This window comes from Arachis stenosperma, chromosome 10 (genome assembly GCF_014773155.1).
Source record: "Arachis stenosperma cultivar V10309 chromosome 10, arast.V10309.gnm1.PFL2, whole genome shotgun sequence".
NCBI lineage: Eukaryota > Viridiplantae > Streptophyta > Magnoliopsida > Fabales > Fabaceae > Arachis > Arachis stenosperma.
The window spans coordinates 25488132-25504065 of NC_080386.1; the positions used below are offsets into that span (position 1 = coordinate 25488132).

The following is a 15934-nucleotide window of genomic DNA, read 5'->3' on the forward strand; positions in this document are numbered from 1 at the left end:
TGTATCTTGCCGGAATCGAATAGTTTGAGGTTGATTAGTTTGGGTAGATTAAGAGAAGATTTGTATATTTTTTAACACATCTTTACTATTCATCCTCCATTACTAACCCACTCCATCAATTTCATCCAAATCACTAACATTACTCCATCAAACATTTGGCATTTTTGTTTAGGCTATACTTCTGGAAAGAAATTTAACTTTTTGCACAAACAATATTTTTTTATTTTCTTACACTATGATAAAACTTGTAATATATGTCATTTTTTTAAATAAATTTTTTTTTATTAGTCATAATAAAGTAAGCATTGTGTTTGAATTATTAGATTTGAATATTTATGGTCTTTTCTTCAAAATTCAATTCATAATCACAAATATTTTTTTATCATTGTTGATGATTTTAATTATTTTACTTGAATTATTTTATTAAAATAAAAAAAAGTGTCTCAACACATTAAAAATTTCATTAATTTAGTACAGGCTCAATTTAATTCAAACGTTAAAATTATCTGTTTCAATAATGGTCCTGAATTTTTATTAAATAATTTTTATTCATCAAAAGGGATAATTCATCAAAGAAGTTGTGTTAAAATCTCAATCCAGCAGGCCAAGGATTAATCTGGTGCGGATCGGAGCTCAACTTAAAGATTTGTCGCTAGTTAATGAGTTATTATATACACAAGGTAAAATTCGAACCCCTAACACTTATTTAAACAGACTAGTGAACTAATTATTAGACTAATCTAATTTGGTAATAGAGTTTCATCTTCTATTCTTAATTTTAATACTCTTTTTGAAATTTTGTTTATTTTAACTCTTTTAAGTCATTGATCAAAATTTGATCCTACAGTACACAAAACTATATTTTTTAGTTATCAAAATAATTCTAAAGGATATATTATTTTTCATGAATTCATATTCCCATTGGTAAAAAACAATGAACCCACTAGTTCCACTCCTCAATTCTTGCCAAGTCATATGTCCCAAACACTACTCCTACCATTACTATTTGACCCTCTTCTATTGATCCTATCATTCAATTTTCGTTACCTTTCATACAAACCACACACAATCTAATCATATAAATGATCCCTCCTCTCTTTTATACAAGAGGAGTGCTAGGAAGCCAATAAATTTTATAATTTGTAGTCATTAATTAGTTATTATTGATAATTTTAATAGTGTGAAATTTCATCTAAAAATATGAGATTTGTAATCATTATATGAGATTATTTCACTCCTACAACAATGACAGATCGAGTCATACACACTTTTTCTCCGTCACTGATTCATCATATTGTACGTATTAGGTTAGGATTATAATTAGAACATAAAAGAAACTATATATATTGCTTGCATCAATATTGACGTATTGGCAATAAGATTAATATGTGAAGCATGAGTCATGAGTCACAAAGCACGAGCAATGCTAATGACGCCATACTTTGATAAATAATGGCCAAAGATGATATTTAACTAACCCGTTTCATCAAGCATTGAACAATTATGCATGAAAATCAAACTTAATCAATGAACTCACGTGCATATATATATATATATAAAACATTTCCTAATTTTCGTACTCCAATTAAAGTGTCTAAGAAGTAATAATTTAATCTTCAGTTGCATTGAAAAGCTATTGAATTAAGGTAAGAAAGTTAAACTGTTTTTATTTTTTATTGAGATATATATGTTTAGGTGTAGTAGACGGTGAAATAATCAGTAGAATATTCGGCATAAAATGAATACAACAAACTCTTAGTTGTGGCTTTATCTTAATTACATAAATTATTGATTAGTTGTGGCTTTTCATACAAAGTTTTAAAGTTATTACTTATTAGCCATTCATTTAAATTGAGGAATAACTTGAAAGATATAAATATTTAGAGAAAATATATATGTCACTGTCATTGTTCATATATATCTATGGTGCTGTCTATTTCCTTTTATATATTCTATGGCACATGGATTTCATAAAGGTGGTACGGTCCACCCGATGTTTTTGTTTCCTATGATTTCTGGGTGTGCTGCTGAAATACCTGTGACTTTTAACCACACTCACCTAAACAATTGCAAAATCCAATTCTGCTACTAAGTGCTAACATAGTAACACCATCATCATCATCATCATGGTTCTGGATTGTGCAAATTCCTCGGTTTCTGACTTTGTTCTTGAGGATGTACCTCACCTATCTGATTACATACCTGATCTCCCTGTGAGACTGTTACTCTTATTCATTAAATTGGTGCCTTTCTGCTTTTTTTTGTCATAATTGAGTTAAGAGTAGATATGATTCTTTGTTTTTTCTGGTTGATTATCATGCAGACATATCCTGACCCATTACAAGACAATCCATCTTATGCAGTTGTTAAGTGAGTCGCCCTATTCAGCCTTAATTTGATTCTTTCATTCAACTGAACTCTGATAAAGTTGGTTAATCTGTGACTATAATATGTTTCCACAGGCAGTATTATGTGAATAAAGATGACACAGTAGCACAGCAGGCAAGCAATTCTTGTCTCTCTGGTCTAACTTATGATGTGTTATTGGGTTATTTATTTGGGTTTTGGTTACTTTTATGTAGATAGTTGTCCACAAGAATAGTCCTAGAGGAATCCATTTTAGGCGTGCTGGCCCTGCTGAGAAAGTATACTTTGATTCAGAGGAAGTGTGTGCTTGTATTGTCACATGTGGTGGCCTTTGTCCAGGTTTAAATACAGTCATAAGAGAAATAGTGTGTGGCTTGTATCATATGTATGGGGTTCACAGAGTTCTTGGAATAGAGGTACCATTTATTTGGTTATGTATTATTACTAATGAATATATAAGACTATGTTTGGTTTGTATTTTCATTTTCGATATTTTCTGTTTTTAGACTAAACTTGTGTGTTGGCTTAAATTTGTAGGGAGGATACCCCGGATTTTATTCTCGGAACACAGTTCCTTTGACACCAAAGGTTGTGAATGATATCCATAAGAGAGGTGGGACCATACTTGGAACATCATATGGTGGCCATGATACCTCAAAGATTGTTGATAGCATTCAGGATAGAGGCATCAATCAAGTTTATATTCTTGGAGGGTATGGAACTCAGATGGAGGCTGCTTTGATTTTTGAGGTAATCCTTCCTTCATGGATACAATACTTTTTACAAGTCAAATAAATGTGTACTCATAAGGATTAGTTCTTTACTTCTTTATGTAGGAAGTTAGAAGGCGTGGCTTGAAAGTTTCAGTGGTTGGAATTCCAAAAACCATTGATAATGATATCCCTGTAAGGATGCCTTGATTTCATTTCATATCTGAATTACTTCTATTATGCATCACTTATTTGAATGTCATTGTTATTATTATGTATCTGAATTAGGTTATTGACAAGTCCATTGGTTTTGACACTGCTGTTGAAGAGGCACAAAGAGCTATCAATTCTGCTCATGTGGAAGCAGAAAGTACGGAAAATTGTATTGGTGTTGTCAAGTTAATGGGGCGTTACAGTGGTAAGCTTCAATTCAATATATGTATCAATTCAACAATGCTTGATCCCCTTTAATAAATAGAAATAGTCCATGTTTTCATTGTTATCTATATCATTCTGTATTTGAATACAGTAACAGGATTTTGATGCATTCATGCAGGATTTATAGCCATGTATGCAACCCTTGCCAGCAGAGATGTGGACTGTTGCTTGATTCCAGAATCACACTTTTATCTTGAAGGTCCAGGTGGTCTCTTGGAGTTCATCGAGAAAAGACTTAAAGAACAGAGTCACATGGTTATAGTAGTTGCTGAGGGTGCAGGACAAGAGCTTCTTTCTAAAAACCCAACTCCTATCAAGAGAGTACAGGGAGATGCTACTCCGGATCAGTTATTTCAAGATGTTGGTCTCTGGTTATCCCAGAAAATTAAGGTAAACCAAGCTTAACTTAAACATGTTGAAGATGATAGCAATTAGTCAAATCATATGAATTGCTAGATTTTTCATGCTTGCAGGACCACTTCGCAAAACGTAAAAGCATGACTCTAAGTCTCAAGTACATTGGTGAGATCTCTTCCATTTAACAATTTTATGCTCTGCTATATATCTGGAGGAAGAAAATGTTGTAACCAGTCAGAAGAAATGTTTTGTAGATCCTACTTACATGATCCGTGCTATTCCAAGCAATGCATCTGATAATGTGTTCTGCACCCTACTTGCCCAAAGTGCTGTTCATGGTGCAATGGCTGGATACACAGGCTTCACAGTTGGACCAGTTAACGGAAGAAACTGCTACATCCCATTTCATGTAAGTTCTAGTTGCCCTTCTACATCATTTCATGCAAGATTATAGTTCACCACAACCACAAGTTTGAATATGCAGCTGATAAATGAAGGTGAGAAGAACGTTGTGATAACTGATAGGATGTGGGCAAGGTTACTAGCTTCAACTCATCAACCTAGCTTCTCAAACACTAAAGAAATGGTTGGAGCAAGAGACGAAAAAACTGAAAACCAAACATCAGACAGCTAAACACATCCACAAAAGACGCTGATTAAACATGTGAACAAAAGGGCAGAGTACGATGCCTACATTACTACAACACCAAGTGATAATAATGGATGAAAAATTACAAGTTATTCACAACACTAGCGACCTTTCATTCTGTGATGAATATAGCATCCAAAACCTCTTTCAGATTGTTGCAACCTATAACTCTCATATTTCCTAGACCTTCAGTTTCTAAAACCTTTTCAGCTTGTTTTGGTACAACACAAGTTCTGTAGCCTAGCTTCGCCAACGTGTTTACCCTTTTCTCTATTCTTGGGACCTGCATCATCAAATAGTTAGACCGATAGATTGTCAAGCTGACCTGATATATAAATAAATAAACCAAACAACCAATTTGTTAAAATTTGACTTAATATATAAAAGCAATCTGCAGATCTTAGAAGCTTCAGAAAAAAGTATTGTTTCAAACATCTTTAAAGGAAATGAAAATTATGAAAGCTAAAATTCTGATGGAACAAATAGATATGATGTCCTCAATTTTACTGTAGGATGCATGGTTCTAGTTAAATTCAATCAAGCTCTAGTGAATAGTTTAAGGATGAAGTAGTAAAAATTATTTAACTATGGATCATGTATTGTTTGTGAAAAGCATACCGACCAAATAATCAAGTCCAAAACATAGGGCTGTCAAACGGGTCAGTCCAGCCTATTTAGGCCCAGCCGTTTAGGCCCGCTTCATTTGCAGGCCATAATTTTTAGCCCAGACTGTTTATTGTCAACTCAATGGGTTAAACGGGCTAGCCCGTTTACCCTTTTATTTTATTTTTTGAAAATATTTTGACAAAAAATATCATTTTTAGGTTAAAAACTCTAAACAAACAGTATTATTTTAGTTGATGGATCGGATTTTTGGTCATATTGGGAGAAATATTGGCTAAAAGTGCAACTTTTTTTGAAAAAAATGTAAAAAAAAAAATAAACGGGTCGCCTGTTTAACCCGTCATTTTTTGGATTAATCGGGGCTCGGGCCCGTTTATCCCGAAATTTAAACGGACTTAATTTTAAAAGTAAAACCCACTCATTTAAATGTGTAAATGGGCTGGCCCGATGGATTTGGCCCATTTTGACGCCCTACCAAAACATGGGCAAATAATATAATTTTTGAATCATTTTTAGAAGCTGCCAACAAAAAACCATACAGGAGATCCAACAAGAACTGGTGAGAAAATATTAAAAAGGAAGCTTCAATAACTGGAAATAGGATGCAACATTAATATATCATTAACCTCTTCAATAGAATGGCCAGCACAACACTGCTGTGAAGACTCTAAGTTAGGCTTTCAAATATTAACGTGGCAAAATTTTAATGAAAAGAACTTGCTCACCATGCGCAGCTCTCCACCGAGGCCAACTTCGCCTATGAATGCAACACCTTTTGGGATAGGGAACTCCATGAAACTGGAGAGGAAAAAAAGAGTTGGAGATGGATAATAATTAATGAGTGGGAAAGAAAGAACAGCTAAAGCAGTCCAGTTTACTTATTCAACACGGGCTGTAAGAATTATTTATCCAAACAAGGAGCACGAAATGGTTCATAGCACCATCTTTGAACCTCATCTTTCATAAGCATTGTTAGTCCAACAAGTTTACATCATTTCAAAACAATGTAGAAAATGAACCTGCTACAAATTGCAGCTGCTATTGCAAGATCCCCAGCAGTCTCTGCAAGTGTCCATCCACCAACCACATTCAAAAACACAGCCTGTTGTACCAAGGCAAGACAAGGAAATAAAATATTAGAATTAATACAAATATCAAAAACAAGAATACAAATCCACCAGTTAAATTATAACTATTATGCAGACAAGTACTTGAGTGGTTAAAAAAAGAAGCAATGGGTAATCAGTCAATGTTTAAGTATGGGAAAAATTTTTATCAACTTTTACATAATGTGTATTATGAGGAAACAGAGCACATGAATCCACTCAGAGAAACAGTGAAAAAAAAAAAAAAAAAAAAACTAGAAAGCATATATCACATTTATAAACTCTTACATTATCTTGGAGCTTAAGTCCTGCTTGCTTTATAAGAACCTACAGTTCAAGAACACGCAATAATCAAACCTAATTCAATAAATTTCAGACAATTATATTTTAAACAAGAAAAAGTATAACTCTCCAAGCATCCCTTTCATTCATTTTCTCCTCATGAACACAAAGGAAAAGTAATACCCCAAATTGGTCCCTCACAATTTTTGCTTTAGACTAATTAGTCACTAAAGAAAGTTAACAAATTAGTTTCTATTGTTTTTAGAATATTGGACAAATTAGTCTCTAATAAAATAAAAGAATAAATTAGTCCCTATTTTTTAAAAAAGTGACAAATTAGTGCTTTATTTTTTCTAAAAGTAGTATGGTAGAGAAATTAAATTAGTCTCTAATTTGTCTTTTTTTCTTTTTGTTAGAGACTAATTTGTCCAAAACAAAAATTATTAAAGACCAATTTGGAGTATAATTCGCAAAGGAAAAAGAAAGTAAACCATATTGTATGAGTAATAACATAAACCATCTAAAGGATTAACTTTTTTAAACAGACAGATAAATGGTTTTCATATTTAAATATGTCTCATCATGCAAGAGACCACTAGACTAGAGGCACAAACAATGCACAAGTCCACTCGTCCACAATGCAAGAATGGGACCACCTTAATAATGGAGACTTGACATTATGTCATGTTTCTCACAAAATCTTAATAGATAGTGACATATAAATGGTTATTAGATATAACAATATCAACTACAAAAGCAAGTACAAAATTCTAGCCAAAATAAAGCTTACACATTTTATCATAGTAGCTCTTTTTGTAGGGATCCCATTAACTTGTAGATCCACTGACGAAGTTGGAATGGGGGAAGGACAAAGGCAAAGTGCCTGAAAAGTATAATTGAACAACAGCCTAAATAGTTTCTTCTAAATGATAGAGAAGAAATAATAAAGATGAAGATTAGCTCAAGACAAAATGATGAAATTTAAGATGTATTGGACATTTCTAACACTACCATAATTGTAAATTTGCAATTTTGTTATTAAGAGCTTTGACAACTCAGCACAGTATCGAATGAATACGGATGTTGAAAGGCCCCATTAACATGTGTCATTCATCTGAAATCTAGAAACTGCTTGCACGAATTTATCAGTAAGTATTGAAGGAAGACTACTGTAAGTCTGTAAGCATCATTGTTTTCTTACAAAGTTACAATTGTGTTATATCATCAATTACTGGCAAGGAAGATGAGGGTTCTAACTCAATATAAAATCGAAAGAAGGAAGTCCATAACGGGCTTAACAGCTTCTAGTTTCTGATCAATGATAGCACAAAAGAAAGTTACCTGAATTTCAATTAAGAAAGTTCTTGAACCATCCATTAGTACAGTAACAGCTATTCCAGTTAAAACATCTGAATGTGTTGGTTGCTCAGTGATAAATATTTCAGAGGCATTTGGAACAGCCTTGAGTCCCAATTGTACCATCTCAAAAACTCCAAGCTGATGAAACCAATTGAAGACAACACATATCAAACATCATTCTTCCCAGATCATGATTATTAAAGAGGGAGAGGGAAATAAGTAATATCAAGTTCAAATAACATGGAGAAATTGACATAATATGAAAGAAACCAAAAATTGGGCATCAGAAGGATAGAGATGCAGAAAACGAGAATAATTCAGGGCATAAAGCAGCCTGACTCTGTAGTCTGAGCCAAATGATTGCCCACCCCACTTTCTACTCCCTTTCCTCACCATTCACACCACCCCCCAGAACCTGCCCCACGCACATACTTGCTGAGTCAGCAAGGTAGTTAGCCTAACAATTCCCCACAAAATCATATCCCTGATCCTGATAGGTAAAATAATTCACAAACTTCTCTATTTAATTATATTGATGATAAGCAACAGCACTAGACATGTAAAATCCCTTACAACAAAACATGCAAGAAATGGGATCTAGAAATATTAAAGATGTTAAGCACATTGCTGACAGATAGTTTTCAAAAGTATTGGTAGAAACCAAGTAGGCAATATCAAGAACATTGTAGACCATACCATCAAAGTAGTAGCAATAGCATACCTCATCAGTGGATCCAAACCGATTTTTCACAGCACGGAGCATACGGTAGGAAGAACACTTCTCACCCTGACCAGTAAAAGATGATATGGGAGGAAACTTAACTAAATTCAATGATTTCAATAATTCTGCTATTAGTAACATAAAAAGTACTGCAAACAAGACAGCATAGTTTTAATTTAAATGTAACATAGTAAAATAAGTAAACGACTAGGAAGAACAAGGTGCTGCAAACATTGAAATTTTCAAAAGGGGATCATTGATGATTGACTTGCAAAAAAAATGGGAATTTTTTTTTATTTATGAGACATGTGTTCCTCTTCCTCTACATACACCATCCTCTTATTAACTGTCCTCTGTTCCACTTTGTTTAGATAAGAAAAATATAATCATACACCAACAAATAAAATAATGAAACTCAAAAAAATTTAAACTAAAAAATAAGTAACATTATAATGCAACTAACTAGACATTTATTATTCGTAAAGAAGTGAAGCTTCTCGACATACATTAACATATTTAAATTGAAGGATTGACTTTTATCATTACACATGCTTATATCATTGTGTTTAAATTTAGACCTTTTCTGTATTTCTTTAATATCAATTTTTATGATTAATTAGCCATATAGATAAATTATATAACCGCGCGTAGCGTGGGTGGTACTCTAGTTGTTTTAAAAAAAAAAAATAGGCACAAATCATGTTTAAAAACTATACAAAGAAGGTACAATGTAAGAAGGTAGTCTAGGTACCAACTTCCAAATACAAAACAACATCAACAATATGCTCCAAGACACGAGGTCCAGCTACATCTCCACTTTTGTTCACATGCCCAACCTGAATACCAGGTGGAAAAAATTAAAACAATTATCAAGATCATATAACCCTGCTCTCTCAGGTTCACAGAAAACCTATATAAAAAGAACAAATAGATATTATACAGGAATGATAATTAATGGTGTGCTCACCAATAGAATTGGGATGTTAGTTGTTTTTGCAAATCTCATCAAAGCCGCTGTACATTCCTTCACCTGCCACACACCGATGAAATGTCATCTACCAAGGAAGCAACATCCCTTCATTGTTAAAAGGACAATGTAATGCTCTTTGACCACTTTTGATAGAGTAGATGAGCAGATTAAAACAATAAGGTATGACAAGAAAATAGACAGTTCCACTTGTCAACCAAATAAATAATTAAATAGTTTAAGCAAGGATAAACTACTACTCGTGAATCTTGTCATATATATATATATATATAATGAAAACATTAATTTGAGTAGGATCAATGCTAGGAAAATGAAGTTAACATGGGGAAAAAAAACCAATTAAATACCCCCAAAAAAGTTTACCAAACTACACCACACCACGTGACATATCATTTTGAGACAATCCAAACAGAAATTTGTTGTTCATAACAGCTAAATCATTCATGATAAATTTAAATTTTCTTCAGGATAGATAAATATGCCAGATTATCCACCTGCAAAATACCTCCAGCACTTGATAATAGCCCTTTCAAATAAACAGTTTGTATTGAATCAACAACCATAGCACGCGGGGAAAGAAGCTGAGCTTTCTTCAATATGTCCTGAAAGGATGAAATAAATTAAGATAAAAAAGCATACAAGTATCTAGACTTCACCATACACTTCTCGCAAGTTAAGGCTATTACATGAAATGATCGCTTAATAGGGCCTAGACAACAACTTCAATAAAAATCCATGTATAAAACAGAAAATAATAAAGCAAGAAGAATGCTAGCAGCAAACTAATCAGAAGAAATCCAGATTTCTACCTCAATATCAGTACTTGAATATAAATATATATCTGATTTAATCCCAAGGCGTTCTGCTCTGTTACCAATTTGCTCAAGGCTCTGTCACATGACAAAACAAAATAAATGCAACCAAATTAAAGAAGGTCAACCAACTCTAAACCCAGAGCACAGTCACAAATCAAATGTTAAACTTCAGTGCCCACATCAGGGAAATCAAATATTATCCCAAACTACAATACCAGGATGCAAGAAAGAAACCCAATAAAAGCTAACCTCTTCACCAGATACGTATAAAACTCGAGACGCTTTGCCTTCACTGCAACCCTTTGCTATCATTGCTGCCATCTTCCAATCAAAAGTCGCAATAAAACAAAGCATTAGTGGTACTTGACCACTACATAAATAAAAAAAGGTTGATAATCCGATCTCTAGATTCAGTTTACCACCAAATAAATAATTCATACCTGTAACAATAGAGTACTCTTGCCAATACCAGGATCCCCACTAACTAGAGTCAATGAGCCTTCAAACCAACAATTATTGATGATGTTAGTCATTGGCATCAAATTCACCCTGGACTGAAGTGGCAAGTAAACACGAACACTCCCCCCCCCCCCCCCCCGCGGGGCGGAAAACAGTAAACAAAAAGCCATTATAACTTCTCAAACAACTAGCTCAAATCAAATGCCAAGTAATAATTCGTACTAGGGTCATAGACAGTGAAGCAACAATTCATTCATCAAGACAACCAGCAAAAGCAGTAAGTCTTTCCAACTTGTTCCACCCACAAAACATTAAAGTTTGTTTTCATCGTCAGGGTCATATTGATAGCAGATATACTAAATATGTAGATTGAGTAAATTGGACTGAACCTGGTACAAGACCACCACCAAGCACAGTGGAAACTTCAGTTCCGAAAGTACCAGGCCTGAAATTAAAGGAAACATCAAACTACACAATATAACACTTCAGAAAAGAAGCACATGTCATTTCAAAGAGCAATGGCTACACGATCTAGAAGGACAAAAGCAAAACCCTAACAAAAAGAAGGGAACTTACAAAGGGATTCTCCACTGCTTGTGACTGAATCCTTTGTTTACCTCCTCCAATTTGATAGGACGCAACTCGGCAGCGTTCTGCGGTAGCCACAACCGGATGGTATCCTCGCAAACCGCCAAGCCACTTTTGGCCCTGCTTTTATCAGCATCAGTGACCTTGGCCTCATGAAACTCCCTCATTGTACCAGATAACTCGCAGGAGGGGCATATCCCCCACCATTTCCCAGCTGTGTACCCGCAATTGGAGCAAAGCCACTGCTTCTTCACCTTCGCGCCGCCGCTTCTCTTGGTGCTAATGATTCTCTCCGGAAGAACATCTCCACCATGAATTGAGCTCTCGTTCTTCACTCTGCTCCTCTCACGTTGTTTTGTGATTGCAGGACGAGGTTCTTCAACTTCTTCTTCTCCCTCCTCATCTTCTTCTTCTTCTTCTACTACTTCTTGTTCTTCTTCTTTCAGTTGTTTATCTTCTTCACGCTCTTCTAGTTCATGATCACTGATTGCGGGGGCTCTTTCAGTGTGGCTGCCAAAAATGTCATTATTTATTGTGCTGACGGTCTTCACTCTGCTCCTCTCACGTTTTTCGAGAGCACAACGAAGTTTTTCAATACTATCTTCTTCTTCTTCTTCTTTCAGTTGTTTATCTTCTTCATGCTCTTCTAGTTCATGGTCACTGATTGCGGGGGCTCTTTTGGTGTGGCTGTCAAAAATGTCTCCGTAAGTGCTCCACCTCGTGCGCGGGGATGTTCCACGGTGGGCGGGGTCGTCAGGTTGCGTCTGCGGGGAAGGGGTGGTGGCGGAGGAAAACGGAGAGGAACGAAGATAATGATATTGAGAAGAAGAAGAAGAAGAAGCAGAGAAAATGCATTTGAGGTTGAAAAGGCGGTACCGTTGGTGCTCAATGAAGATGAGTCTTCGAAACAGTGTCATAGTGATTGATTTCTAGGGTTTATGAATAGAGAGGGAGAGAGAGAGAGAGAGAAAAGTGTTGTTGTTATGTTTAGAAAAGCTGAAAACCATCAGCAATGGTGAGAGCACCACTACTACTAAGTTACCCGCGACACCAACAAGTTTGAAACTTTCAGTGAGTTGGCCAGTTGGGTGTAACCGCGCATTTTCTCCTCCTCATAGAGCTTGGCTCAATTCTCTGTCTTCTCCATGAAATTCAAATCAGCGTTCTACTCTCAGTCTCTCCCGTTAATCTTACTATCATTTATTTTTTACATTTATTTTTTGTCTCGTCAATGGTTAAATTTATATTTTATACGAAACTGTTACACATACAAATCTTTTTGCCTTACAAATTATTCAAGTTAATCCAAGTCCCACAAAAAGCACGCGCACTACACTCCTCTATAATTGAGCGTAAACACTTGTGCCTTATTCAACCATTTCGTTTTTCCAAAACGCTTTCATTATGAGAGACTCTTCATCTTCTTCCTCAATCAATACCTAAATCGTCGAGATTCAAGCCACATTTAAAACCAACAGCAATTCTAAAGAAACCTTCTAATTCCTCGCAAAAAGTAGAAGAAATCAAGAAAAAAACATACAAATCTCCATCCAAAAAACCAAAAAAAAAAAACGAACAAACATTATTCAAGGTACTGTTTTACTGTTCTTCTAAGTTTTTAACATTTCTGTTTCTGATTTCGAAATTGAAGCACTGTATCGTCCGTATTTCTCTTTCTGTTTCACTGTTCTTGGTTTAGATCTTATATTACTGTTCTGATGGAACTGTTCTTCATTTACGCTATTTTACATACTTCTAGTGAATGTTTTAACGTGTGTTTTGATCTGTTCTGGTACAAGTTTTGTGCATGTTTACATATTTTTTAAGTAGGTTTGTATACTCTGTATTGTGCATGTTTACATGTTTACATGAAAGACTCTTCCTCTTCTAAATGATTTTTGGGTGTATATGGCAGATTTTTGGGTGTATATGTTGGACTTGGAATGCGACTGTTGGTTCTAGTGACATTTTGAACTTAAATATCTTTTTGAACTCATATAATGTCATGTAATCCAAAAAAATGTAAAGGTGTATGGGACTGATATATATTAGGAGTATTAAAGTCTAACTGGTCCTGTTCTAATTGTGCTTGACCTTGTAGTGTCATTTTATGCATATTTAGTTGATTGGAATATGATTTTGAACTCATTTAATTTCGTTTAATTGAAAGAAAAACAAAATGTTTATAAGACTGAATTTGGGTGTATGTGGCTGATATTTGGGTGTATATCTCTGATATTTTGGTGTATTTTTTATCTATTGACAGTATCTCTTTTTCATTGCAGTAAAAATGGCAACCAAGAACTAAGGTGAAAAAAATACAATGTAAGCATAAATATATGTCTTAGAACAAGTCAATTTTTTCTAATACAAATATATGTTATTTAAATGACTCTAATTTTGTTTTTTTTTTACAGCAAACCAAAGACTTGAAGTGTGCCACCAAATTATTGAGTGAAAAATTTAAAAATATGAGCGAGGTAAAGAAAGCGATTATTCGAAAATTAGGTTTTGGTGGACTCATTCACATCCCGCCAATGAGGGTGCATCACAAACTGTTAAAGGAGTTGGCTAACTCCTTTAAATTGGGCAAATACACACTTGAAACAAGCTATGGTTCCTTTAAAGTTAAACCCAGCACAATAGGGGTAACTGATTACAGAAAACTTTTATACTTTCATTTTTTATAATATCTTATTCTGCTATCATGTAATCAAGAAATAAACATAGGTGTATATGAGTGATATTTGGGTGTATTTAAAGTGATTTAAAGTGTAAATTATTTTTTTTAGGAGATCTATTTCCTGATAAAGTGAGTTATAAGAAACTTTTTGAAGAGAACAAACTAATTTTTAGAAGGTTCCAGTGGAAGACTCTAAAGAATTTGACCAATGAGAACATGAGTATTGGTGTTGAAAATGAACAAGATCGCCTGATGTTCGAGAGAATTTTCATCCTCTATATTCAGATGGCATTCTTGTTGCCAACAACAATAAACAAAATCTCTCCTGTGCACATAGCTCCAATTTTTAAGATGAACAAAATAACGGAGGGTAACTGGAGAGCCCATATGCTGAATTTCATCATCAAAGGCATAAATAATTACCGTCTGAAAAAGAAAAAATCAATCGAAGGCTGCCTCTTTGCCTTGATGATAATCTATTTTCATCTGGCAAAAAACAAAGACAAGGAAGGAAAAGAAAATCCTGGACTGCCCTGGGTTAGCAACTAGAATAGAGAGCAGTTGGTTGCAAGGACGAGAACAGAAATAGATGGACATATGGTAAGTGAACAGAATACCTTCTCTAATTTGGGTGTATTTTATTTATGTAGATGTTGTAAACTAATATTTCTACTGTTTCAGGACATCGTAAAAAAAGCAGAAACAAAAAAGAAATTGAAACAAATGAAGGAAAAAGAAAAAAAAACAAAAAAAAATAAGGCAAGTTCATCATCATCTGAGAGTGATACACCTGAAACTGAAATTGATTCTTCTTCTGAGTCTGAGTCTGAAGAAGAGTAAAAGGAACCAAAAAGGAAACAACCCACCAGAACAACCAAAAAGTAAGTAATATTTTTAGGTGTATTTTGTCACTTTTAGCGTGTATTTTACTAATGATTGTTTGCCTTCCAATTCAGAAACTGAATCGAATGATGGGTAAGATTCTGAAATTATCATCGCTTTCTTCAAAATTTGATGTATTAACAGAGTGTTTCTCATTAACTTTCAGAAGTGAAGAATCATCACCAATAAAAAAAAACAAAAAATAAAGAAAAAAATTCAGACTACACACAAAAATTAAAGTAAGCACTGCGTTGGATAGTATTTTATCATCAATTTTATTTTGTTTTCTGATTTAGTAAGCACTGCTTTGGATAGTATTTTATCATCAATTTTATTTTGTTTTTCTGATTCATACTTTTTTTTCCAGGGCGCAATCCAAAAAGAGAAAGCACGTTGTTGAGGATTCGTCTCCTGAACAAACTCAATCCTATGATGGGTAAGATACTTTGTAAAGCTATATTACCGTTTTTCATCAAAATTATATTTTTTAACATGTTCTTTTATGCATGTACTGTTAGATCTGAATTTGGAACTGAAGTATTACAAGAATTCTTAAAGGAATCAAAAAAGAAGAAAACCAATGAAAAAGCTGCTACACAGGGGTTTGTTATATTTGGGTGTATATTACCGATTTTAAGGTGTTTGGTTGCTGATAATTATTTTTGGTTTCCCAGGAAGAAGGAAGCTGACCTGCAATCGACAGAAGGTCGCTATGACTCATCTGAAACGTAAGAACCTTTATTTGATAAAATCTTGTTTCTTGATTTAACTGTATGGTATTTTTACTGAATGATGTTTATTCTATGCTTAGAATGCTGGAGGTGAACTTAGGAAGTGAGAATGATCCTTTGTCTCAAGGACAAACAGATCAAAGCAGCATAAACAAATCGGCTAATAGCATGTAAT

General features: G+C 34.2%; 2 protein-coding genes across 2 annotated transcripts; one reads left to right on the plus strand and one right to left on the minus strand.

Moving 5' to 3' along the window:
• Window positions 1-1948: 1948 nt before the first annotated feature.
• Window positions 1949-4596, plus strand: LOC130955043 (ATP-dependent 6-phosphofructokinase 3-like). Its single transcript, XM_057881819.1, has 11 exons — window positions 1949-2213; window positions 2324-2370; window positions 2463-2502; window positions 2583-2783; window positions 2905-3117; window positions 3204-3272; window positions 3366-3495; window positions 3634-3905; window positions 3989-4037; window positions 4127-4281; window positions 4357-4596. Exons 1-11 carry the CDS (start codon window positions 2127-2129, stop codon window positions 4504-4506), a joined length of 1413 nt encoding a protein of 470 aa, XP_057737802.1. The 5' UTR covers window positions 1949-2126; the 3' UTR covers window positions 4507-4596.
• LOC130955042 (uncharacterized) lies at window positions 4495-12623 on the minus strand. Its single transcript, XM_057881818.1, has 15 exons — window positions 11452-12623; window positions 11265-11320; window positions 10857-10915; window positions 10666-10737; window positions 10411-10491; window positions 10096-10203; window positions 9581-9643; window positions 9369-9449; window positions 8614-8679; window positions 7875-8030; window positions 7324-7416; window positions 6540-6578; window positions 6165-6247; window positions 5871-5943; window positions 4495-4804 (listed from the first exon to the last, which is right to left on the minus strand). The coding sequence occupies exons 1-15, from the start codon at window positions 12378-12380 to the stop codon at window positions 4634-4636; spliced, it is 2130 nt and encodes a 709-aa protein (XP_057737801.1). The 5' UTR covers window positions 12381-12623; the 3' UTR covers window positions 4495-4633.
• Between the last annotated feature and the right edge of the window lie 3311 nt (window positions 12624-15934).

What these genes read in the sequence shown, in the direction of transcription:
- LOC130955043 (XM_057881819.1), top strand. Translation starts at nt 2,127, where the DNA reads ATGGTTCTGGATTGTGCAAATTCCTCGGTTTCTGACTTTGTTCTTGAG. An exon ending in CCATCTTATGCAGTTGTTAA is followed by an intron (nt 2,371 to 2,462) that starts GTGAGTCGCCCT and finishes ATGTTTCCACAG; the next exon opens with GCAGTATTATGTGAATAAAG. An exon ending in ACAGAGTTCTTGGAATAGAG is followed by an intron (nt 2,784 to 2,904) that starts GTACCATTTATT and finishes TTAAATTTGTAG; the next exon opens with GGAGGATACCCCGGATTTTA.
- LOC130955042 (XM_057881818.1), bottom strand. Translation starts at nt 12,380, where the DNA reads ATGACACTGTTTCGAAGACTCATCTTCATTGAGCACCAACGGTACCGC. An exon ending in AAGCAGTGGAGAATCCCTTT is followed by an intron (nt 11,321 to 11,451) that starts GTAAGTTCCCTT and finishes CTTTAATTTCAG; the next exon opens with GCCTGGTACTTTCGGAACTG. An exon ending in ATTCAAGTACTGATATTGAG is followed by an intron (nt 10,204 to 10,410) that starts GTAGAAATCTGG and finishes TCATCCTTTCAG; the next exon opens with GACATATTGAAGAAAGCTCA.